Below are 25176 nucleotides of genomic sequence, written 5' to 3'. Positions count from 1 at the left end.
TTAAATGCTTTTCTGAGTCTACGTATCGTACCATCATTACTATGGGGGAATGGGCTTTTTTGTCTGCAGTGTAGGTTTCATTCATTTTAATTTAAAAGAATTGTTTAAATATCAATATTAATGTAACCATGAAATTTTTAGATCGTTTATTTTTACTGCTTTTGTCCATTTTTTTCAATTCAAGTGTGAAATTTGTTAAGTTAGTCCCAGAAGAAGAATATTGCGATTCGGATTTGAAAGGTGCATGTGAAACTCAAAGTCAAATTTCAAGAACGTTTTCGCCCGATGATAACACAGATTTTCGTGAGAAAAGTGATGCTGTCAGCAGCAATAGATTTTCTAAGGAAGTAGACAATGAAAAGCAGTTAAGAAATGAAGAACCAAAACATATTTATCACCCCATAAAAAGGTTAAAATATAAATGAAATAACTTATTATAAGCATAACTTTTATTTTCAAGTGTATACATGACTAAGTGTTAGTTTTAATTACTGTATTATTCTTTTTCTGGTATTTCAGTATGCGAGATAAATTGAGAAACAGCACAAGTAGACGTAAAAAAATAGTTTATTTGCAGTGGAAAGTATAAATTTAATTAATTGTGGAGTAGAGGAAGAATGAAATAAAAACGTGTCAATTTAAATTTTATTAACAATGCACACTTTATTTTAATTTTACGTGGATAAGTTAGGATTGTGTTTCTTTTCTCCCTTTATGACAATTAAAAAGCATTTTTAAGTTGTATTTAACAGTAACATTATCATTAATGATGTATAATTTATTGAAGCTACTTTTAATATAATTGGTGCTTTTAATTTGGTTAATAATGTTATATTTAATACCAAGATTGTTCAATACAAATTTAAATAAATAAAAAAAATGATAAAATTACCTTCTTTTACCCTTTGAAAAATCAAGCTTGTCATATCCTGAAACATAACTTAGTTCTTTATTCACATCAGCCAAACAGAATTTAAATAATCTGAAATTCAAGTTTACTCAATTATTTAATGGGGATAATGTATTTCACACTATTTTAACAACTATTTATAGTTTTAATTCTAAAAGTAATTTACAAAGTTCTATTAGTTTATTGAAATATCTTTTAATATAATAAGTCTTTTTAAGTTTATTTATTACAATTAATAATGTTTTATTTTTAACATATGCAACATATTTGTTTACAGTGTACATGTACAGAGAATACTGATAATGTTCACTTTTATTTAAAGTATTAATTGTTTTGAATATATACATAAAACAATTTCAAAGTTACTGAAATGAGAAGCCCATCTCTAAAAGCTCAATGACATTAAAATGAAACAAATTTTTTCCATGCTGTTAAATATAAAGCTATTTCTTCTGATATTTAAAAAAGTATTAATATTTCATTTTTCCTTGAAGGTATAAAAGGTAATGAAAGTCTAGAAATAGATTTGCAATAGCCTGACATTGCATAGTAAGTTGTACAAATGATTGTCAAATGGGTAAGAGTATTACTATTGAAACACTTGTGTGAACTGAAAGTCCTTGTTTCAAGCCTCATTTAAGAGGGATTTTATAACATGTTGACTTAATGGAATGCCATTGAATTGTTACCATTGTGAATGGTGGTATAATTTTATATATATTTTCCAAGAATTTATCCTTGCTATCAAACGAGATAGTGTTTGTGCTTCTGTTTAAATTTTGACTTTCTTTTTGGGCATTGTTTTGGTTTTAGCTTGATTTCTTTTTCTGTATTTTACTTGCAGTTTTCTTTACTGATTGCTTGGTGAAAACAGCTTAGATACTTTGCACTATAAAATGCCAGACAACTAATCAACCAACACACCAGCCATTGAATTTGCCCTTACTTTTAGTTAAGTGAAACAAACAGTACTATCAAAACAAATTAGAATGAAAAGGCTAAAATGAAGCTATCACTTGTAGTTTTATTTCAGAGAATATTTACTATGCTAGAATAGAGCTTTGTTAAATACTGAAATCATCATATAATTACTGATGTGTCAACTAACACAAGAATAGTGCTAGAATGCACAACAACCTGTAAATAAACATTAGGTTAAGAATATTACTGTTACAAATTTATTAATGCCTAGTTAGATATGGTAAAAACTTTCCAGTGTAATGTGACAGTTTTATTGTTGATCAGTTAGTCATGTGAGGTCATTATGACCACATGCAGTTTTGTTAATTAAAAGTAAATAATGAATTTTATTGTACAGTATGGCATCCATTTGTAACAAATTTTATGTCTTAATTTGTTGATGTATTTATTCACAAAATTTCTCAAGGTTGTTGTGCTTTACACCACACCCATCTAATAATATGGTAACTACTTTGCTTTTTAATGCTTACATTTTTTTACAGACTAGTGAGCTCTTGGTTTTTTTTAAGTTAGCTGTATTTTATTTCCATGTATACCTTAGCATTCTTACAGTTCGATTCTTAAGTGTCATTTGGTATGGGAAGAGTAAATCAGTCATTTTTCCTTAAGGGTTCTTACCGATGATCTCATTTCAAAATGTATTTTTTAATGCTAGCTTCCATAAAGTTAGCTTGATTTTCCAGATCTCAATTAAACATACGTAATGATTATCACAAAAACAGCTTGACCTAGAGTTATTTTTTGCTATAGTTTTTGCTTTCTGTTTCTGGTCAGTTAAAGTGTATTAACACCATTGTTGGAACATGTTAGCATTTATCAGTAATGGATGTCACTGATGTTGATTAATCAGTATATTATCTTTCAGTTTTGTCAACAAATTTAGTCTAAAATCGTATGACTTTTTTTATATAACCTATGAAGTCAGAAAGATGGTCATCACTCTATAAACATGTAATACATCATTTATAGCATTGCTGTTTCCAGATATATACTTTATGATGTGAACCCAGGTGAAGGATTTAACCTGCGAAGAGATGTCTATATGCGTCTAGCAAGTTTTGTTAATAAACTACGTCAGGAACAAAAAAATGAAACTTGGATCCTAGTGTTACCTCCATGGGGTCCTCTTTACCACTGGCAAAGCAGAGACTTGGGGCCTCAATTCCAAATACCATGGTCATTGTTCTTTGATCTGTCAAGTCTTAACAAGTATGTGCCTGTAATGGAGTTTAAAGATTATTTAAATGGTTTGTATGTTTTTTACTTTTTTTTTAAATTGGAAAGTCAACAAAAAATAAATTTTAGATTTATTATTTCAATTTCAGTGTTTAATTGATACTACCTATAGAGCTAGGTGATTTAATCAATATATTCAATTATTTATGAGCAGTAATTACATCAATCAGTGTGTTGGAAACTAATGCTTGATTGAAATTACAATTAATGTTATGATAAAATATAAATTGGTTATTCCAGTTATTGTTTTTGATTATTCCCATTTATCCAACTAATTGAAATATTGCTATTATATTGTTAAACACAAAACCACATAATTAGGGGGCCTCATGATTATTCTTATTTTTAATGTAGTATAAGTAGGTACTGGTCTTGGGTATTCAGGGGGTTTAGACCGTCTTCTCATCCTTTGTTTTCACAAAGATGATAACTGTATTTTTTAATGTTGTATAAACATACAAAGATCTAGGAAAAGAGTGGTCTAGGGAAATTTGGAGCTCCTTTCATTTTTTTCTGGAATTAATAACTATTCTTTAAAGTAATATAAACAGAAATGGATTCAGGGTTGCCATATATATATAAGAAGTTCAAAAACATCACATTATTAGATGTGTAATATTAGTAGTCTAGGCTAAAATTAAAGTATAAGAGTCATAACAGCCAGTATCATTACAAATTATAACAGGATCCGAATTCAAAAGTATTTTTGTTTCTTGGTAAGAATAAAATTACCAGTAGTGGGCATCATGACAAACTTGACAGCAGCCCTAACATTTCCATCAAATCTTGGCAGATATTTTGATTTATTATAAAAACCACAGGTACTCTGAGACCTTTTGATCTCTCTTCACCCCAAGTGTGATTAAAATTAAGGCATGGTGAGAAAAAACAGGCTTAGTTATATCAAGTGTTTTATTATTAAGGTGTAAAAGTGTGGGAAAGTTGTGTATGTTGTAGTCTTCAATAACACAACTCAAATTGCAGATTACTATGTTTGTTTTTTTCCTTCTCATTTTGAAACAAGCTCTCACAAAACTCACACTTTTAAGGACCAGTGTAATAATATCCTCCAAACATCAAGTCATTATGTGCTGTGCTTAATTAGTTTAATAGCCAATTAACTGATATTATGGTTAAGTCAATTCTTACAAATAATAAACTAACAAATTGTCTAATTTTGATTATTTCAACTATCCAAGTAATTAAAATCTTGCTGTTTTGTTATTTGAGCTACATAATGGACATCTATATTATGCCCAATTTTAGCCTTAAATTTTGTATATACACTATAACATTCCAAATATTTATACATATATGATTATTTATTTTCAGGCATTTTTCCACCCTGTATGATTATTAAATTTTGGCTAACAAGGTAGGGAAGTCTTGCCAGTATCACTTAATTGAGAGAAATCTTGCTTCACCAGCAAATCCCCAAGCAAGTATTGCTCACATTAATAAATGCGAGCCAAGCAAGTGCAAACTAGGCTTTAATTATAACACTCTGTGACCTGTCGAAAGCAGCATTACAAAGCAGCATATAGGCTTTGGCTTTTTTGAAACTCAAAATAGAAGCATTTTCATTGTATGTAAGGGAAATTAGCAGGTTACTAGTCTGTAACTAAAGTAGATGGTTGATTAGATTAATGTTACAGCATCTTATTTTACTATCAGTGAAGATTCAATTAAAACAGTGTGTGCACTTTTTTACTCCCTTGCCTTTCAATAGCTAGCTGCCAAGAAGTTCACATGAAGTACAGAGGGAAAAAACCCTCCATTTTCCATCCTGTATTATTATTTGGAACTGTATGGTATATATATTTCAAGTTTGTTCAACTTTAGTGACTTGAGAGTGGGGAATTCAAGGGACTTGGGTTCTGTTCTCATTCTTATCAGACTGCTTGCCCTGTCTTTTTTTATGGCAAAGCCACTTCTTTTGAATAATTGGCAAGAGGGAAGGCAAATTACTAGCAAAAACCACCAGCAACATTTTTTTTTTCTTTGCTTGTAATACTACTATGGTTTGAGGAAGATTCTACTTCTTGATTAATTAGGCTGTTAATTAGCAAATACCACTGTTTATCTGATTCTCTTTGTTGATATTAAGTTTTTACACACATTTTGTTTAAATCCAATATTTATGTTGAATCGTTTTTGTGAGATACCTATGAGGGAGATAAAACTTTCGTTTAGATTAATAAGTTCAGTAGAAATGTTTTGGCTTTTAACTACATTATTTTTGCGAAAACAATATAACAAATGCATTAGTATATTAAAAATATACATAAGAGAATCAAATAATTCATACAATGATTTTTAGCTACATTTTTTTATATAAATAGTACTGAAAGAAAGTTCTCTCTTAGAATGCAAACTTTTCAGCAGTCTATATAAAAGAAAAAGAGAAGAAAATTACATGGTAAATATTATAGCGAGCCAATCAAGTTATTGTTTTGTATTTTCAGATTTTATTTTGTTATTATATTAGAGCTTGCTTTATTAGAATAGTTCTCAAATAGGAACAGGTAGAAGTATACATGGTATTAACTGCCAGAGTATTAATACCATAACAAACAAATACTTTCATGATAACTGTAAGATCACAGTATTGTCAGTTACTAATAATTCTGAAGCAGCCTGAAATTTAAATTCATTCACTATGGTATCCAAAACAAATTTTTAAGTTTTATTATATATTTGAAATATATCTGAGCTTTGCTCTAATTTAGACCCAGTTATTTATAATTTACTCAAATAACTAGCCATTTGCCAGGTAACACTTGGCAATTAAAGATATTTTATAAATATAGCAATACATTTGTTTATACTTTTCTCACAAAAAAAAAAAATGGTTGATAAAACTTGAATTTATAACTGTTAAATACTGGCCAAAAAGAGTTTTGCCTAAACTGAAATATATCGATATTTTATCAGTAAAGTTCCTCCAAGGCAAAAGGTTTTGACTGACGCATGTTTATATATTTAGATTTTTGATAATAAAAAGTGATAAAAGAATTGAAATGATTTGGGTGCTACTATAGTGTGTGTGGCCTACATAGGTACTATCATCATTACCATTTTAATTAATCATTAAAACAGTTTTTTGCTAAAGGATTTATATTTATTTACATTTCTGTTCAGCAGATAATAATTTAATAAGTTGAGTGTTCTAAAAGAAGACTTTTAAATTTAGGTAATAATGCCACTAGTTTTGAATGGTGAACTTGTTTCATTCAGATTATTTTTGCCCCTAAAATGTTATGTAATGGCATTTTGTACTTTATTAATTTAAAACATTACTTATAACAACTGGTGCCAGTTGCAAATAAATGAAAATTAAAATGGTGATGATAATAGTATCTGTGTAAACTACATGTTATAGTAGCATTATGAATAAATGTAAAGAGAATTTAAAATTGTTTTTGGAACAAATTGTTTTACCCACATTGAAGGGCTCATGATTCTGAAATTTAATTAAAAGCCCTTTTCTTGCATGAAGACCACACATCTCTTTTATGCTTATGTGTGTTAGTTATAATAATGTACTTTATTTAATTGTAGGAAGAATGTAGTGCCATGTGTGTTTAATAGACATTGATGATTATATGTAAACTTGAAGTGCCATCTAAACATAAGATACACTTTGAAATAATTGCGGTTATCATTATTTGAAAAGTTATAAGCATTTTCTACAATTTAACATTTTAACAGGTGAAGTGTTTTCAAATTCATTTTTTTTAAAGTAAAATGGGTATTGTTCACAGAATAGCAAAAGAATTTTCTTCTGGATTGCAAAGTTACCATGTAAATTTCTTTCTCTAAAGACAGCTTTTATTCTCTTCTCTAATTTCATCTAATAATACATACACATTTAAGAAGCTAAATATATTATGTATTCATAAAAATATTCAATATATTATTCAAGGGAGTAGTAAATGTATGGGATACTTGCATATTACAAATATATTACTTAATTTTACCATAACTCAATAATGAAACAAAGGTACCTAAAATATGATCAAGAGAGTTTCAAATTACATTATTCAGTAAACTTTTTTTTTTTCAAATTACAGCGATACAGATAAAGTTATTGGTCTTTGGGCATGAAATATTTTATATTAAACTAACTAGCTGTTAGATAAGAGTTACCCTAGGTATTAACCACTTTAATTCGATAAGAAGGGAAGCTAACTCTTGGAAAAAAACAACTGAAAATCAACATGTGGTGTAGCTAATATAGCTAAGTAAATATATTTTTCTTACATTCTTACTTTTAAAGATTAGAATGCATTTTTTCATTAGTTGGGTACCCTTACTGTTAGAAGATATTTTTAGTCATATGAATTATTAGTCAATTAAATAACCTTTTTAATTTAACTACTAATGTGATGTAAGTTATTAATTAAATAAAGTAATGAAGCACAGACTATTGAGTGTTGAAATCATTTCTATACTCTTCCAATAAAGAAATAATTAGTGTATATTTTCTGCATAATTTACAGATGATTAATAAATGGTCAATATAATATAGACACATTATAGGACGGGTTACAGTTTTATTTGTGTTTCATGCAGAGCATTAAAATGTTAATTTTAAAAGGAGTCTGATTCATTTGATTTTGTTCAGGACACTTATTGTTTTTCTAGTTTTTGCTTCAATACCCATATTTTTATAAGTGGCTTCTTGCAGAAAACATAACATGTTGAATGAAGATGAGATAATCACTGAACTATTTGATGAAAATTTGCCAGATCTTTCAGGTGAAAGTGAATATTCTCATGTGGATGTTTGTGTATCATTCTGACAGTGACTCTAGCTACAGTGACATTGTTGAACCAACAAAAATACGTTAAGTTGTTGTACTCTCAACTGATTCTGAATCGGAAAGTGATGATGATTCTGCAAGTGTTTCTGTTAATGATTTCCTGTTGTGATAATTGGTCAGAAATACATTTTCCACAAAACCTGGAAATGTTTGAAGGAAATCCAGGGGTCAGCATTACTCCATCTGAATCCAAGAGTACTGCTGCTGTAACAAGCATAATATTTGGTAATGACTTATTTAAAATGTTTTGTCAGGAAATGTGTACCTACTATAATCAAATTGGGGAGAAACATAAAATATCACCTAAAGGTCTTCAGTGGTCTGAAATTACACCTACAGGCATGAGGAAATTCCTAGGCCTTATTCTACTAATGGGACAGACAAGGAAAAATTAATGGTGAACAGATCCTCTTTTAATTAGCCCTTTATTTTTGCAGACAATGAGCCAAAACAGATACAACAAATTTGGACATTTTAGCATTTCAATGATAATCAGAAAATGGATGAGTCTTCAGGGATACTCTTTAGAATTTAACCAGTACTGGATTACTCACTCAGTAATTTCACTTTATGAACCAAAGCAACCAAGGCATGATTCCATGGAGAGGACATCTAAGATTCTGAATGTACTACTGTGCAAAAATTGTAAAATATGGCCCTCTGGTGACATGGGTTATAATTGCAACATGAATATTTATACTGGAATAATGAAAAAAATTGGAGGAACAGTTCTTTTGGTTCTTGTTTCCAGTCTTGAATTGTGATACCACATATACCAAGACAATTACTACAACAGTATTTCTATTACCAACTTATTCCTAGAACATAAAACAAGAGTGTGGGGAACAATATTAGTAAATAGGGGTTGCTTTAAAGTCTGAAGGATAAACTTTTAACAAAGAAAGAAGGTAAAACAGCTTTCTGTACAAAAGGAAATGTCCTAGTTTTCATATGGAAAGATGAGAGAAGTGAGAGAGGTTTCAACCATGTATTACTCATCTGTTTGTATCATAGGAGAAAAAATAAAATAACTGGTGAGGAAATAAAACATGTGTTATTCAATATAATGCCCACATGAAAGGTCTTGACCATTCAAATCAGTACCTCTCTTACTACACCTTTGTCAGAAAAACAGGGAAGTGGACAAAAAAGGTAGTATTTTATCTAATAAATTGCAGCCTTTTCAATTCACATACAACCTCCAAAATCTTGAATCAATGGAACAAAATACAAGAAGTTTCTCCTTTCTGTGCCGAGAGAACAGTTTATTGAGAAAGAAGGCTCACTGGAACTAGAGAGGAAGGAACTCAGTCCATCCTCTGAAAGTATAAGGAGTGCTCCACATGAGGATTTTCTGGGAAGACCATCTGGTAATATGAAACAGCATATTCCTGTGTTCATTTTATCTACAGAAAAAATAAATTTCCTGTTGGAGCCTGCAGATTTTGTACTGCTCATGGGAAGAAAAGTGAATCTCAATACCTGTGCAAGTTTTGTGAAGTTCCACTACATGCAGGAAAATGTTTTACAAGATACCACATTTAAAAAATTTACTAGATGTTTTCATGTAAGTACCCTTTTAGTCTTAAATAAATAAGCAAAAATATAGTTATGAACAAAATAATTTCCATCAAACTCCTTTAGAACTTAGCATTTTAATAACTGACTCATAAATAAGTTCTGGACAAAACACAAGTAAACTTGCAATCCATCTGTACTGTGTTAATAGCCATGATATCATTTTGTTTAGGATAACAGTCACTAATTTTGACAATAGCAACTCAGTTTGGCTGATCCATTGGTCAGTAGTTAAAAAAGTACAACACTAAAAAATTGCATGTTTTTGTATTACTTAGATTGCTTCACTGGTAACATGAAGCAAAAAAACAATCATTTTAATTTATACATTTATAGAAGAATGCTTGAATAAAGTAAACAGAAGGAAAAAAGACCTTATTAATTACACAGGTTTACCTTTTGATAGGCATTGGATGTCATTAAGAATTACTTAAGTACCTATCACACTGAGATCAGTTTTGTCTCCAATCCACTACATACAGTATATGTTATTCCTGTTGAATTAAATTATGCAGTAGATATTCAAATGTTTTATGGCTTTACACTGCTGAAAAATCATTGCATCACTTTCTATTTTGGAAAACAGAAAAAAATTATTTATTCTGCCTACAACTAAGTTGTTTCTTGCTAGTTTTATAGTACTCTGATTATGGTCTTTTCTTTTTTTCTTGTAGACGAAACTTTGCATTGCTTTAAAATGAAGTTTGCAATTCTGCAATATTTTCTGGAGTAATATTGTGATGGGGAAAAAAAACATGTTATGCATTCAGACAAGTATATCACTGTTGCATTTTTTATTCTATTTAGTTGGTTGACAGTATAGCTGATGTTTTCAATTTATGCAGTTTTAAGCCATTTCTGGATACATCATTCATAATCCATTTTTAATTTGTTTTGGTAGAAAATGGTCCATTTGTGGAAAAAGTGTATCATCTTCAACATTATGCAGAAGGCTGGAAAGATGGCCAGTGGGAAGAGAAATATGACGTTCGAGACTGCATTAATGAGCATTCATTTTGGGAAGATGAAACAGGAAACTACACTGGTTGGTTTTGGGGTTACTCTGGGATCCAGGTTTTCTCTTTTACTTGTCTATCTGTGCAAGGGCATGCAAGTACTTTGAAACCCCTTGTAAAAAATTCAAAAGTAGGGTAAGCCAGAATTAGAAGTTACATACATGCATTCATTAAACTTTCCTTATGAATCTGTTGTGCATTTCATTCCAAATAAAGTTACAAATTTTATTTTCAAGCATTGGAAGTATTGCTGTAAAATGTATGTGAAGCATTTGTAGAAAATAATGGCAAAATTAACTTTTGGTGATGCAAGTTATATATATTTAAATCCAAAGTATGAAATTCCTAACTTAGAAAATGCAATTATTGATTTGAATTTTAAGTTTTATGTTTTGTTAATTAACCCATAAGTGTCAAAAGGATCATATTAACTTCTCTGCATCAGGTGCCATTGTGTGGTATTTTCAGGTTAAACTGATTTTTCTAACATAGTAAGATAGGTTTGCAGAATAACAGGTCATTTGATTAGAATATTTATTATGAAATAGTTCTGAATCCTCTTGTGTAGTTGTGTCTAGTTACTTATTTCTTTTTTCATGAACTTAACACAACAAATAGATTTTATTTTTCATAACACAACCACAGTTTACGTACTTCTTTAACATAAGACTCTTTTTTTTTGTTACTGGATTTAGAACACTGTTTCTTCATACTTTGTTGAAATCTTCTGTTAGACTGATTAAACTTTAAATTACTTACTTAAAATAACTCTACCCACATGGTTGACAATTATTATTTGAAAATAATGAAGACTCTTAACTTCCAGGTATCACTTACTTACCACTGGAGAAAATTGAAAACCATTTCACACTTTAATGCAATAGGTACAGCTTTACAATTATTTCCTACACAAGTACACTAGGTATTATCTCAAGAGAATGACAAAGAATAAAGGTGGCAAAATCAAAACTAACTAAATATATTTCTTGATCATGTGTTATGTAAAGTAAATAACTGAAATTTCAAAAATTTTGTGCCTCCCCCCCCAAAGGGAAATGCATAGTATGTAAATTAATTTCAGTCATTGATATTTAAACCAAATGGATAACTGCCCTAGCTATATGTAAGTGGTTAATCCCAGCTATGATCAGGAGGTTTACAGTACTAGTTTTGGAGCTATTTCTTGTCTAGATCTAGTGTTTCCTCATTGGTTTATTGTGAACAGCCAGGTAATTTATCTTAGATCTTTCCTCTTCTTAACTTTGTTAGTCCATTTCACGTTATGGTTTCTTAACATATTTAACTGCCTGAAGTCTTGGACAGCATGACCTTTTTCAGGTACATCTTTCCATTTATTGTGGCTTTAGTGCATCCAAGAAATTTTGGTCTGCTGAAATACCATTCCGATAGCTTAACAGCAATTTGATAAAAGTAATGGTAAAAAGTGTAATTGACATTATTCATTTTGACACTGTAGATAGAATAGTTGGATCTATCTTGAAGATAGCTTTCACAAAAGTAACAATATTAAGAATTTTTATTTTGAATATCACTTAATATACTTTTGCAACAATATCATAGTTATGCAATATAAGCTTGTGGCTAACATGCATTTTGTGGTACTTGCAGTTTTTTATATCATTATGATGTTTATTGAGATTATCTGACATTGGTATTATTTCTTAAGTTAGATTCTCATGCTAATTTAAAACAGAAGCTTTAATTTACTGTAAACATGTAGAAATAGGTGAAAGATTTAACAAAATTGGCATGCCTTGCATTTTCTGCCTTGCAAGATGCACTTTTTTCTTTAAAATTATCTTGATATATCCCCATGCATCTTCTCAGACAAAAGTGGGTTGGGGCAAGAGGTTAGTTTAAGGTTTGCTCAAAATGGCCTCTCATAGGAATCATAATTTCATTATTTACCAATTACAAGTATTTTTGATAGCATAAAACATTCAGTTTAACTAATATTGTTAAAATACTGTGAAGAACATGATGGATTTGACTGTATTTACTCAGTAGGTTGAAAAAAAAGGCTACACCAAGGTGCTGGTTGCTGAGTCATATTTTTTTCTTAGAATTGTCTTTCCAAAATTAGTGTTCATCTTCCATGATGTAGCCTTTTACAAAGCATAAAATACGGTATACAATATTGTTTTATTGTCCAAAAACTTATTCCTACCCATTAATTACAGAGTTTCATTGAAATTAAGGAAATTCTTGCATGGCATCTGAAAAACAGAAATATTGTTTGAACATTTCTATTTTGAAACTAATTTTTATAGAAATTAAGCATAGTCATTTATTTTGAGTTATTTGTCTGAAACAACTTTTAAATATATGTGGACAGGATCTTAGATACTAAGCTAACAGCAGTATTAATATAAATGTTGTTTATGGCATTATTCTACTTTTATATTTAAAAAATGTAATATAATCTACTGCATTTTGAAGTTTTAATGAAAAAATTTTCTAAAATATATGTTCGTTACTTAGCTTCATCATGATAATAGTTTTTCTACTCTGCCCATCTGTGCATTGGTATGAATTATACCTCACTTGCTTCAGTCTTTATACCCCACTATATAACCAACAGCATTTCTGATTTTGTGACTTTCTCCACATACATCACTGTACCTTCTATTCCTGAACTGTGTATTATAAGCTTCTTGTTATTCATTTTGACTCAACAGTAGTCTTTCATGATTACTGCAGGTTTCTCTTCAGCATTATTACTGCATTTTTGTTTTTTCTCTCAAATATGTTCTAGTGGGTCACAAATTTATTGTTTATTTTCCTTATTTTACTAAAACAAAAAAAAAAAGAAATTTTTCAATTTCAAATATACAAGGAGCTGTGTGATGCTCCTCTAACACCCTAAGAATTTTGTGTTACCTGAGCATTGGGGGAGCAACATCCACAGAGGACATACAGTTTTCATTTGAAGAGAGATAGAGTCCTATGTGTGATCTGTTTTGTTTTGCTTTCCTGTTGGCTCTGAGGCTGAGATTTCAGGAGATCATAGATGGGCAGGTGAGAATTCAGGCTCCATATTTATGGCACTTTCCTTTACTCAGGCAGCTAATCATTGGCTCAAATAATCATTCTGCTTCCTGTAAATTTCTTGCTACTACTACACTAAGTTTGTAATGTTGTTATGTAACTCTTCTTTTCCTTTATTGGGGATAGTCATTTGTCTGATTACTGGGTTCTTCCATCATCGCCAGACATTGCTATGTATTTTTATACTGGTTGTTTTGAGCAGAAAGCAAAGCAACATGGCTGCCAATAAATCCTAAAACCCAAACAACCAACTGTGAGCAGAAAAGAGAAAATGTCATCAGGGTAAAGGTAAAGTGTGAATGAAGGTGGGTAAGCATTATCAGAAATACATTTTTTAGTATTACAAAATGTAAACGGTCAGTTTACAAAAGAGGTATGATCAATCAGCTATACTCAATTATATCAACTGTTCTTTGTACAAATAATTTTAAGTCTAATGGTGTAAATTTAGAATTATAATAATTCTATATAGGCCATGTTGTAACTTTACTCTCCAAACTGGCATGAAGATAAAATTGAATAAAGTTGTATTTTTAGATAGATATCATAATATATGTTCAGGATATATCTTAATATCTTAAAGGTTTTGTTTTATTGTTGTTGTTTTTTTTCCAGTTCAATAATGTTTGATAGGGCTGAAGTTGTTCTTCATGATCACTTTGGAGATCAAGATTTTTGGAAGGTGAGATAATAGATGGTATTTTTAAATTTATTTGCATTGTTACAAAAACTATCAACTACATTAAAAATTCCTTAGGGCTTCTCATTTTTACAGATTTTGTATCACATTAGTAATCCTTGTGGATGTATGTGCACCCATACTGACAATCCAAATGTGAAGACACTTTATTACAAGGTCTTTGAAACCTTGTTTACTTTGTTGTTGCTTGCTACCCCTGTTAACCAGACAGAAAATCTACTCATTTACATGATCTGTTAGTTGCCACAAAGTTGAATTATAAATTTAAAAAAAATGATTGTCAAATGAAATGATTTCTTTACAGAGTTAATGTTGAGTTCCTTGTTTTTGGGAAAGGGGGGCACAGTTTGTTCTGTTCCTTTCCTCGAGCTTTTTAACCTGTTCAGTTCCGTGGACGAGATAACTTGTCCAAGCCAATTGGTAACACAGTGCCATGGAAGAGTTAATTCGTTCTCAGTAATACTTAACTTCAATGCTAGATGTTAAAACCATACATGCATTTGATCTACTTACAAATTGTTTCACTTTCGATCCAAAATGGCATCACGAAAAAAGTTACAAAATGAAGAAGCTTTAGAGTTGTATTTTGAACTTGTTTCGGAGTTGTCGTAGCAGCTGAAATACTTGGCAGTCAACAGGTTAAAGGTCTGAAACTGGAACTAAGAAAAACAAGAAGAACAAAAACAAGTTTCATAAAGAACAGTGTAACAGTAACACTGTTAATATGGCTTAATCACTTTGTACCCACCAAATAACTGTGAAAATTCCCGTTGCTATAATAAATGCTTGCCATAGTTCATAATGATATACTTTTCACATTAAAAGTTGAACATTACAATGTTTTTGTACACTAAAAATCAGTTGTTTTTTTTAAATTAAGTATTTCTTCTAAAGATTCATCTGTAAATATGTGGAGTCACAGTGTTGACTAGTCCCAGTGCAAGATGGTTTTCTTGTTAAAGTTTGAAATACTTTTTTAGTTATTTCATCTTCTTGCATTTATTGTGTTTTACTTGAAGCTGTTATGTGTTGTTTGGTGCAGAAGATTTAAATACTTTGTGGCATAAAATGCCAAACAACTATCCAGCTTTTGCTATTAGTTTCCTAATAAGACTTAAGTCTTCCCTTTTTCATAATGACAGTACTAGTAGTTTAAATAACTTTTACTTATTTGAAATATGGACATAATAAAATGCACAAAGCAAACAATCCAACCCTGTAGGCAAAATAACTAAAAATATACTAAGAGCAAGATATCATTAAATATCATTCAGTGAATTAAAATTTTGTTCTTTGTAAAGAAAGAAAGGAATGTGATAAGTTAGTGTAGCAATTGAGTCTGACTTTTTGTTTATATCTGGAAAAACAAAAAATTGTAGACTATAAATATAAGAGTGTGCCTTAGTAATATCTACACTATAATGACCAATTTACATTAAACTCATGACATTGGAGAAAAATGACGAACAAATGCCACATTAAAAATAAAAGGAAAGATTGAGAAAATATTAAAAAGTGATTTCTTAGCTGTGGTTTGATGGCAAACCTGTTCACATATGTTAAATAAAGCAGTTTTTTTAAATTTCAAATGTAACTGTTAAAAGTCATGATGTGCACTTTGACCTATTCATAGTGAGAAGGTTAAACAATTTAGTTAAAATCAGGTACATATACTACTTTGGTTGACTTCTCATAGATATTAAATTAAATGCTAAACTTGTAATCAGATATTAGAATAAATCTCCAAGAATAATAATTAATATTTTATCCAGTAATAAAGTTTCTCACATTTGATGGATGTCATCACACTAATGCTCAAAAGTGCCCTTAAAATTAGTTTTGTGAAGGCTTTCAGAGTCTCCATCAAGTCTGTCACATCTGCTGTTTTGGCCCTTATTGGTTGCTATGACTCCAATGCTTTAATTTTAAATAACCTAGACTGGTGAGTTATATGCACAGTAATGTGATATTTTCAAAATATTGTTGTATATAGATATCAAATATTTGTAATTGAAAAGCTAAGAGCAAATTTTCAAGTTTAAACACAAAATTCAGACCATTGAAAAAGAACTTTGGGCATATTTTGTCATATCTTGAATAACATGTTTAGTCAATAAAATTATGTTGTGATGATAGATAACTGTAAATTCAATCAATACAAAATAATTTTTATTTTTAATCTTAACTGTAAACAAAAAAATTAAGATGAGATGTCAGCCTGCTAATGGCTGATCAAACTGTAAAAATAAACTTAAGAAATTTCATTATTTAGATACAATATTAAAAAAAATTAAATTGAAAAGCAAAGTGTGTAGATTATCATAATTGTGTTTGAGTAGAAAATTATAAATATATTACACATAGTATCACAGAAAATAATGCTAATAAATGAACTAATAGCAGTGTAAGTATACTAAAATGTGAAATGTAAAATGAAATTAATAAAATTGAAGTTCAAAGAAAAAAAAGGAAATTGCAGATACACATTGTCCTCTATTAGGTTATTATGTTGTCTTATGTTTATAGGAGATAGCAACAATATAATTAGCAGATTTTATTATCTAATATTTCCAAGAGACAACAACAAGAGAAGTAGATTCTACTGTACTATGTGTATAAGATATAACAAGATAATGAAGTTATTGCAGTTTTCTATGTTGAGAAGAGATTAAAACAAGGTGATTAGGTTATCACACATTATCCTACATTTAGAAGTATTTAAAACAAGATAATTATGTTATTACAATGTCCTTTGTCTTAACAAAGAGAAAAACTAGCTAATTAGTTTTTCATGTTTTTCCATTTTTAGAAGATATAAATATTGGATTATTAGATCAGGTGAAACAGATTTAAAAGCAGAGTGCTCTGAAGTAGATATACAGAAAATTGGAAATTTACATTCTGAATTTAGTGAGACATTTCCATTTATGTCAATAAGTGAATTGTACCATAGGTGTAAGGTAAGCATGCAACCTAATTGTTTAAAAATGTTTTAACAATAAATCTGAGTCATCTGGAAAAATTGTTTAATTTTTAGTAACAAATTAATGTCTACATAGGATTCAGAGATACAAGGATCTGTAGGGCTTTCCAAGTTATATGCCATTTCTCTTGCCCTGGATGACATTAAAGCTATTTAGTACACAAATTGTACGATTCATACCAACTCTTTTTAGTTCTCAACTGGTTCTGGAATCACTTCATGTTAATTCTCATCCATATTCAACCGACTGCCCCATTTTACTTTATCTTCCATTTCTGTCCAGTTTTATAGGATGCCAGGCCACTTCAGTATTCATGGGAACAAGCTCACTCATGCAGCAGCTAAATCCATCGGGTTGGTGCTATCACAGCCGTGTCTGTTCCATATATGGACTATGGTCCTGTATTGAAAGCCAGTTGGTAGTTGATTTGGAGTAAGCAGTGTGATAACATACTTTTCTGAATCAAACCTTCTGATGCTATTCAGCTATCTTATTTCTACAGGGATTGAAGAAGGATTTTGTGCTATGCATTAGTTACATGTTTAAGCTCATTGTTTTCTTTTATCTGGGTGTGATACACCAATTTTTGTAGCCTTAGTGACAGTTAAGTGACAACCCCCATTTTATTATCTTGCCATTGTTACATTCATGAATAGCAGCACCATTTTAGACGTATCTTATCAATGAGTTTACAGCTGATGTTGGACAGTATTATTGGCAATGGTGACAATATCCAACTTAGTTTTGTTTTTTTGTTTTTACTTATCATTGACCATTTTAATTCTATTTACATTTTTAATGTACTTTTGAAGTTTTATTTAAATCTTAACATGATTTAATTTTGCATTTTGTAATATTTTACTTTTGTATTTTTACCACTTGTTTTGTTTGGTGCAGATATCTAGCCTCATTGCTTTATGCCATAAAACACCAACCAATCAATCAACCATTATTTTGGAAGAGCTCACATTCAAGCAAAGCAAGGAGCATGTTTTGGCAGCATATTCAGAGTTTAAGCATGCCCAGCCCTGTTTCCGTATCTTGCATATTTTGTAATTCCTTGTTTTAAAGTAATGGAATAATTTAAGAATGAGTAGTTGGTGGAGAACTAAGTTTATTATTCATTTGTTTTCTTAAAGAATGATATGAATTTTCTGTTGATGTTTTTTTGGTTACTTGATGTCTTGAATATTTATTCTCACAAAAAAACAGTTCTGAACTAAAAACATGTAAGAGACTCTCTGCAATATTCCAAAGCAATTTGACTATTTTATCAAAATTTCCTAATAAAATGTAATTAATTGTGACCTCAATTTCAGATCACAAGCAAGAAAAGAACATTTTTTTTCAGTTTCTTTACTAAGAGAAAGATTTTGTGGATGGTGCATTGTTAACCACATACTATAAATACAAAATGGGGAAAAAATGCATATTGCTTTATTTTATCAAATTATGTGAGTTATAATACCATTTTAAAATTATTGTTGATGAATAAATTCAGTTACAAAACTTCTGTCTTCAGAAGTCTTCAACAAGGACTCTGATTTTTGATGTGCATAAAACAAACTTTTAATTGTTATTATAGGCATAGTTTCATTCCTTTTAAATTGATGTAAGATACTTAAAAACTTAATATTACATTTAACATTTTATTAAATTAATAAAAGCTTATTTCATGTGAACTTTTCACAACCAAATGATTTCTTTACTGTTTAAGTTAAATATATTTACTAGCCTTTTTTTACTTTTTGTGTATTACGTGTTATTACACTTTTCTTGAGAACAAACACTAATTTAACATTTCAATTTCAAGAAATATCAGCTGTATATTTGTACTCAAAGTAGTACCAAAGAATAGTGTGTTCTTTTCTCTCTATCTTAAGTTTTTGTTCTTGTGGATACATAAATTGATATTTTCCATGACTGTCCTGATTTCTCTGCATATTTGATATGATTGACAGCCTAACACACTTCTCATTTAATTGTTAGTACTTCTTTTTGCATTATTGAATTCCATACAATTTACTTCATTTATTACTATGTGCATTTGACATCATCACTCTTACTGATGTATTGAGTTAGATCTCCAAAGTTAATTGACATGGAACAGTGATTTTATTAGGATTATGACTATACTTTTGTGAGTAATGACTGTAAAAACTAAAATGTTTATAGAAACATGTAAGTACAATATATAATAAGAAAGTTTGTGGTGATATTTAGGTAAGACGTAGCATGAGATTTGCCAAACACTTGCATAAAATTGGTGATGAATTTCGTAGAAAGTTTTTAAACTCATCTGATGAAACTGATGGCACGCCACTCCATGATGATTGGCAAATGATGAAAACTAAGCCAGGACAGGCAGTGGGAGGACCATATGTTGCTGTTCATCTGAGACGCAAAGATTTCCTACGTGGTCGTCCCAAAGAAGTTCCAAGCCTAAAACATGCTGCTGAACAAGTTCAGAAAATTCTACACAAGTTGAAGTTGAACACAACTTTTGTGGCAACAGATGCACCACAGAAAGGTATTTTATATGATAATTTTTGTTAATTTCTATCAAATTAATATAAAGGCGTGGATATAACTGTTAATGGTACTTTCATCTCTGTTACTAGAGAAGAAATTAAGCCTGAAGGGAAATGCAGTACCAGTAAAGGTGCAAAAAGTTATAAGTAAGACATCAAAACTCTGTCCCTACATATTACATGACACTTTGTGCTTTGATTTCTGGTTCAAGAAGAAATCTGTGTCAGTTGTCTAGACCACATATTATGAACTGACAAAGCATATTTTTCAAATTGTGGTCAGGACTTGCAACCGTGAAAAAAATTTTCACATGTCTTTGTGCATTGGAGATTTCATTATGGGGTACAAGTTGGATTTGGAGATAAGTTTGTCACTTTGCCACTTGTTTGAGGAATCCACAAATGAAGGATTTATGATGACAGTGAATGATACTAATCGTTGGAACATGTCAGCATGGAAGAGGAATTTTGAATAGAACAATCCTCCTTGCAAGATGGTGCCTATCACCCTACATTGCACAGACTGTTAAGATATTGCTGAGACATGCTTTCAGAGCAGCAAGCATACCTTTCACACATACCCTTGTGCACATGCCTGCACACACATACATATGTACAGCTAGCATAATCTCCAAGTCTCACCCTCTGTTTATTTTTGGTTGAGGCTACCTTAATTTGGTGATTTACTATGATATGCCCATTACTTTTACAGCCCTGAAAGATAGCATTAGAAACAAAGTAAAGGGCAACTGTTGGAAATTAGACAGTATCATTCAGCTGTATATCATGTTTTCATTTTAATGAACATAGTAGTGGACATGATTGTTGTCAGTTTCAGACATTGCTAACCTATTGGCTGTGTGAACTTTGTAATAGTTCATTTTCACACTGGAGTTGCCTTTATCATCATCTCTTTAGTTTGTTTACAGGATAGCATGACTCTTTGATGTTGACTTGTCACAGTTATGTTTTACATAAAACAACCAACTGAGGAATGGATAAATACTGTTTTCAGTGTAAAGTAAAGCATTTTTACTTTAGGCTTGTACAGTTTATAACAGTTTAACAAGTGTTTGCTCTAACTTATTGAAATACTTTATTTCAGTATATTAAACAATTTTAAGATCAGCTTCCTAATAAATCACACAGTGAGATCAAGTTCTTAAAGAACTGATATTTTTTAGTGTTTGGAAAATAATTCCATTATGGAGAATTATTGAAAATTCTGAATTTTTTTTCTTATTCAAGTGTATGGATTCTGGAACTATTAAAATATTTTTAGAAATTTGAATTTACAATGAAATACACTTTTAAATTTAAAATGTAGCTTACACTAGGTTTAAGCATCAGTTGTCTTTCCCATCTACTTAGACTTATTTCCCTCTTTCCCATTGTACTTTCAAAAGTATGTGCATATAAATCTTATATGTTGGTAACATGAAATATTCTAAGTGGGTGAGTAGGTGTGGATGGTTCAGCCACTCACTGTTATGTATTGTTATGGACTTGTTAAACTTTCAAGTTCTTCAAAAAAAATAGTGAAAGCACTTATTGTTCACTCAATAACATGCTGTTAAGAAAGAACAAAACTTTATTACATTGAATTTTTTCATATTTGATCAAAATATTCATGATTACCTCATGTGCATTAGTAACAAAATAATTCTCATTATGCTAGTGTATTTTTTAATCTCAGTTTTTTGAAGAAAATGTTTTTTTAAATTTATCATAATTGCAGTCACTTTTATTTTTATCTGGCATTAAATGTGTAGGTAAACAAAACATGAAACATAAGTGTTATACCATTATGGATACTTAAAATGTCTAAATCCTATTAAATAATACAGCCATGTGCTTGTGTTTCCACCATATTCACACAAGTTTTTTATGGAGTTTCAGTAGCCAGTTTTATTTTGTGGAAAAAAATTCCTGTATAAAAATGGTATGTGTCTTAACTTTTGACATATCTAGACTGGTTTTAGTGATAAGCACAGATGAAAATGTTGATTTCTCAGACATGTATGTTACACTTCCATAATTATTGAAGAACATAGTTGAATTGTTTTTGTTTTCAGATTGGTACAACATATTCTTTACACATACATATAGGTAAATAGGAAAAATAACTATTACTGGCATATGAAATAAAGCTCTTAATTCACATCTTCCAAACATGAGTATTTGAACAAAGTTTGCATTTTCCGTGGTTTGTTACACGAATCCACTACGTTCAGTTGTAAGTGATTTGTAAAATCAGGCAAGGCAATGGAGTTGTATCATTAAATGTTAGTTATTTACCAACAGTTTTAATTTTGCACAACATCTGAATATTTGATGGTATTTACAGGAAAAATTAAGAAATCAAAGGTAAACATTTTTTAATGTTTTTGTTATGATAATGTTTTTCTTGTAATTTGTCTTTTACATTTTCATTTTTGGTGATTGATGTAGCTGATTAATTGATAAAACTGGATGTGTTTGAAAGTACACATTTGATAGCCTCCAAACTCCCAAAGGTAGTTTTCCTTGGATTTGCCTACAGATCACTCACATGGCATTTAAATTAATTTCTTCTCCACTTGAGAGCACTAACTTCAAATAAAAATGTACTGACAATTGTATAAATGTCTTTAATATTTTTTGAACAATTTAAAGTTGTTCATTCATTTTCACACTTAACATGAGCACAACTTAACATAAATTTATTGTATCTGCTGGTTGGTTAGAACTAAATTTATTGCACAAGCCTTTTTATTTCTAATTGATATTGTTTCTGTATTACTGAAGTTATGTTCCATTAGAAGGGGTGTTGTGAAAAGAATGCTTCTCTACCTCTGTATTGCTTAAAGAAACATTTACTGTTTTATAAATAAATTTAAAACATAAAAGCAGTACATCTGTAATGTACTTCCAATGGGTTTAAGAAATATTATTTCATGATTTTCATAAACTGGTAAGTATGTTTGTGTATGTAGGTTGTTGTTTGTTTTTATGTATATACATAGTAATTTTTACCATTTTCAGAATTTATGGAATTTAAAAAGTACCTTCCAGGAGCCATAAAATATAATCCACCCCAGAAGGTGCGTCAACAATACCTGGATGGGGGTGTAGCCATTATAGATCAGTGGATATGTGCTCATGCAAAGTATGTATTCCTTACTTCCATGTCTGAAGTCAAAACAAAATTAAATCTTTAATTCAACTTGTTTGCTTTGAGGCAAGTGGATGTTTTATTGTAATGCCCTTTAATGTGCAAAAGTTTTTAGTTAAGTCTGTATTGTTATTATTATTTGAAAGAAAGTATATTTTATATGTCCATTAAGATTGTCACATATATTTATCCTTTTTTATGGTGAAATAACACCACATTAACATTTTTATGTAAATATTTTACACACACACCTGTGATTTTCTTTAAGATGGTGTATGAATGGATGGATGAATAAAAGGCAAAATGGAGAAGTGCATTAGTTGTTTCATATATGTATATAAATTGTGAAATGTGTTGTATTAGAATACTTGGAAATTTAACCTTTGTTTAATATGTCTTACAGGTACTTTATTGGTACTTATGAGTCTACATTTTCATTTCGTATTCAAGACGAGAGAGAAATTCTTGGATTTGATCCTGACACAACTTTTAATCGTCTTTGTGGCAATGGGAAAATGAAATGTGAACAGCCTTCACGATGGAGGATAATATATTAAAATGACCCATTGTGCTATGATTGTTTTAGATCTTTTTAAAATACCTGAAATTCTGTATGTAAATAAATATATCTTTGAACAAGTGTTAAAACATATATCATTGTTTTATCACAGCAAGAAGAAAAAAAATTACGTATAAAGCTGTGAAAAAAGAAAATTGTTTTCAAGTATATGTACAGATGGGTATAAATTTATATTCCATAATAAAACTTGTGCTTTTCTCCAAAAGCAACTTCAGATTTGTAGTTTTCAAAATTAGTTTTACTACTACATTTAAGTGCCATAACTTGTAGCATTAATAGCAACATAATAAATGTCAGTGTCATCATTCTTCAAAACTTTATCATCATTCTTCAAAATGTTACAAAAACTTTTGAAAGTAAGAGAAAATTGAAAATAAACTTTTTTGTTTCTTAGATTTGGATAAACATTTTAAATTTGTATTGAAAGTCTTCAAATTGTTACTCAGATGCCAAGTGCTTCATCTTGCCCTCATTCATACTTCTGTGTCATTTGAACTGTTAGCTGAGTGTATTTCATTATCTTCAGATATTAAAATAAGTTACACACACACACACACACACACACACACACACACACACACACACACACACACAAACAAACAACCAAGTATAGTTTTAGAATGAATAATAGTAGCTATAACAACAATAGTTAATCTTTAACTGCACTGCATTTTGAAAATTATTATATTTATGAAGTAAAATATCTGGAAAAACAGAATACTTGTATCATTAAAAGTTGTCTATAATAGTGAGAAAGTAAAGCTAAGATCTTGATAGCACTGTGCAACAAAACTTACTAACTGTTACTTTTAAACTAAAGCCCAAATGTATGCAACAGTAGACCATGAAAGGGGTAGTGTGTTAATCAGATGTTAATGAAAGTTTCTTTGTTGGTTAGATTTGGTAAATATGAGACTAATCAGGATTTAATAACTAGTATGAATTTGGGAGAAAAAAAAAGCACACCACACTTTTAAATCGGTATTTGCGACATAAATAAGATGGTACTATAACTCAAAGGTAAAAAGTAATTGTTCTGATTTTTTTAGTTAATGTTGTCAACAGTTGGAAGATATGTTTCCTTCTCAGAACAAGTTTTGTTATACCTACTATGAAGAATGGTATGTTTTTGTTTTGTTTTTTCAGCTAATTACATTTCTTCGTTATTTACTTTTTTTTTATAACTGTTCTTAATGATGCATTTATTTGAAGTATTTTGCATAGTGCCATGTATGTATGATAAAACAGTATAGAGTTTCTGCTTTTTAGAATCCATTCATTGCTTGTTAGGACACTTAATATTATTTGACTTTGTTTCTTATTAGCTCTTCATATGTTTGTATTTTTTCATTGCAATCTCTTGTAATCACTATGTAAGGACATATCAATAAACAATTTATATAAAAGATTTTTAAGTTTCATAATTTAATGAATGAAATTACTCTATGGAATTTCCTGTATGTGGGAATAAAATACTAAAAAAATGTACACTTTTAAAGTGTGATGTACAGTAAATGTGGTTGAATAAGAGCTATATTTCTATTTGCTTGAATGTGGTTTAAGGTAGATGCAAAGTTTCATTTCAGACTTCCATATCATGGGCAGTGTAAC

At 29.9% G+C, this 25176-nt stretch overlaps 1 protein-coding gene across 2 annotated transcripts; it reads left to right on the top strand.

Moving 5' to 3' along the window:
* O-fut2 (O-fucosyltransferase 2) lies at positions 1-24973 on the top strand. 2 transcript variants are annotated; one of them, XM_076483458.1, is made up of 7 exons: positions 1-409; positions 2876-3138; positions 10433-10682; positions 14232-14298; positions 19524-19830; positions 22856-22979; positions 23389-24973. In XM_076483458.1, exons 1-7 carry the CDS (start codon positions 129-131, stop codon positions 23540-23542), a joined length of 1446 nt encoding a protein of 481 aa, XP_076339573.1. In that variant the 5' UTR covers positions 1-128; the 3' UTR covers positions 23543-24973. The 2 variants fall into 2 exon arrangements, with proteins under 2 accessions (XP_076339573.1, XP_076339572.1); XM_076483457.1 differs by having other exon boundaries at positions 7-409; positions 2861-3138.
* Positions 24974-25176: the final 203 nt, after the last annotated feature.

The sequence above is a fragment of the Tachypleus tridentatus genome, chromosome 13, assembly GCF_004210375.1.
Source record: "Tachypleus tridentatus isolate NWPU-2018 chromosome 13, ASM421037v1, whole genome shotgun sequence".
NCBI lineage: Eukaryota > Metazoa > Arthropoda > Merostomata > Xiphosura > Limulidae > Tachypleus > Tachypleus tridentatus.
The sequence above is the reverse complement of the archived record's forward strand: the minus strand, read 5'-3'. Positions and strand labels throughout refer to the sequence as shown.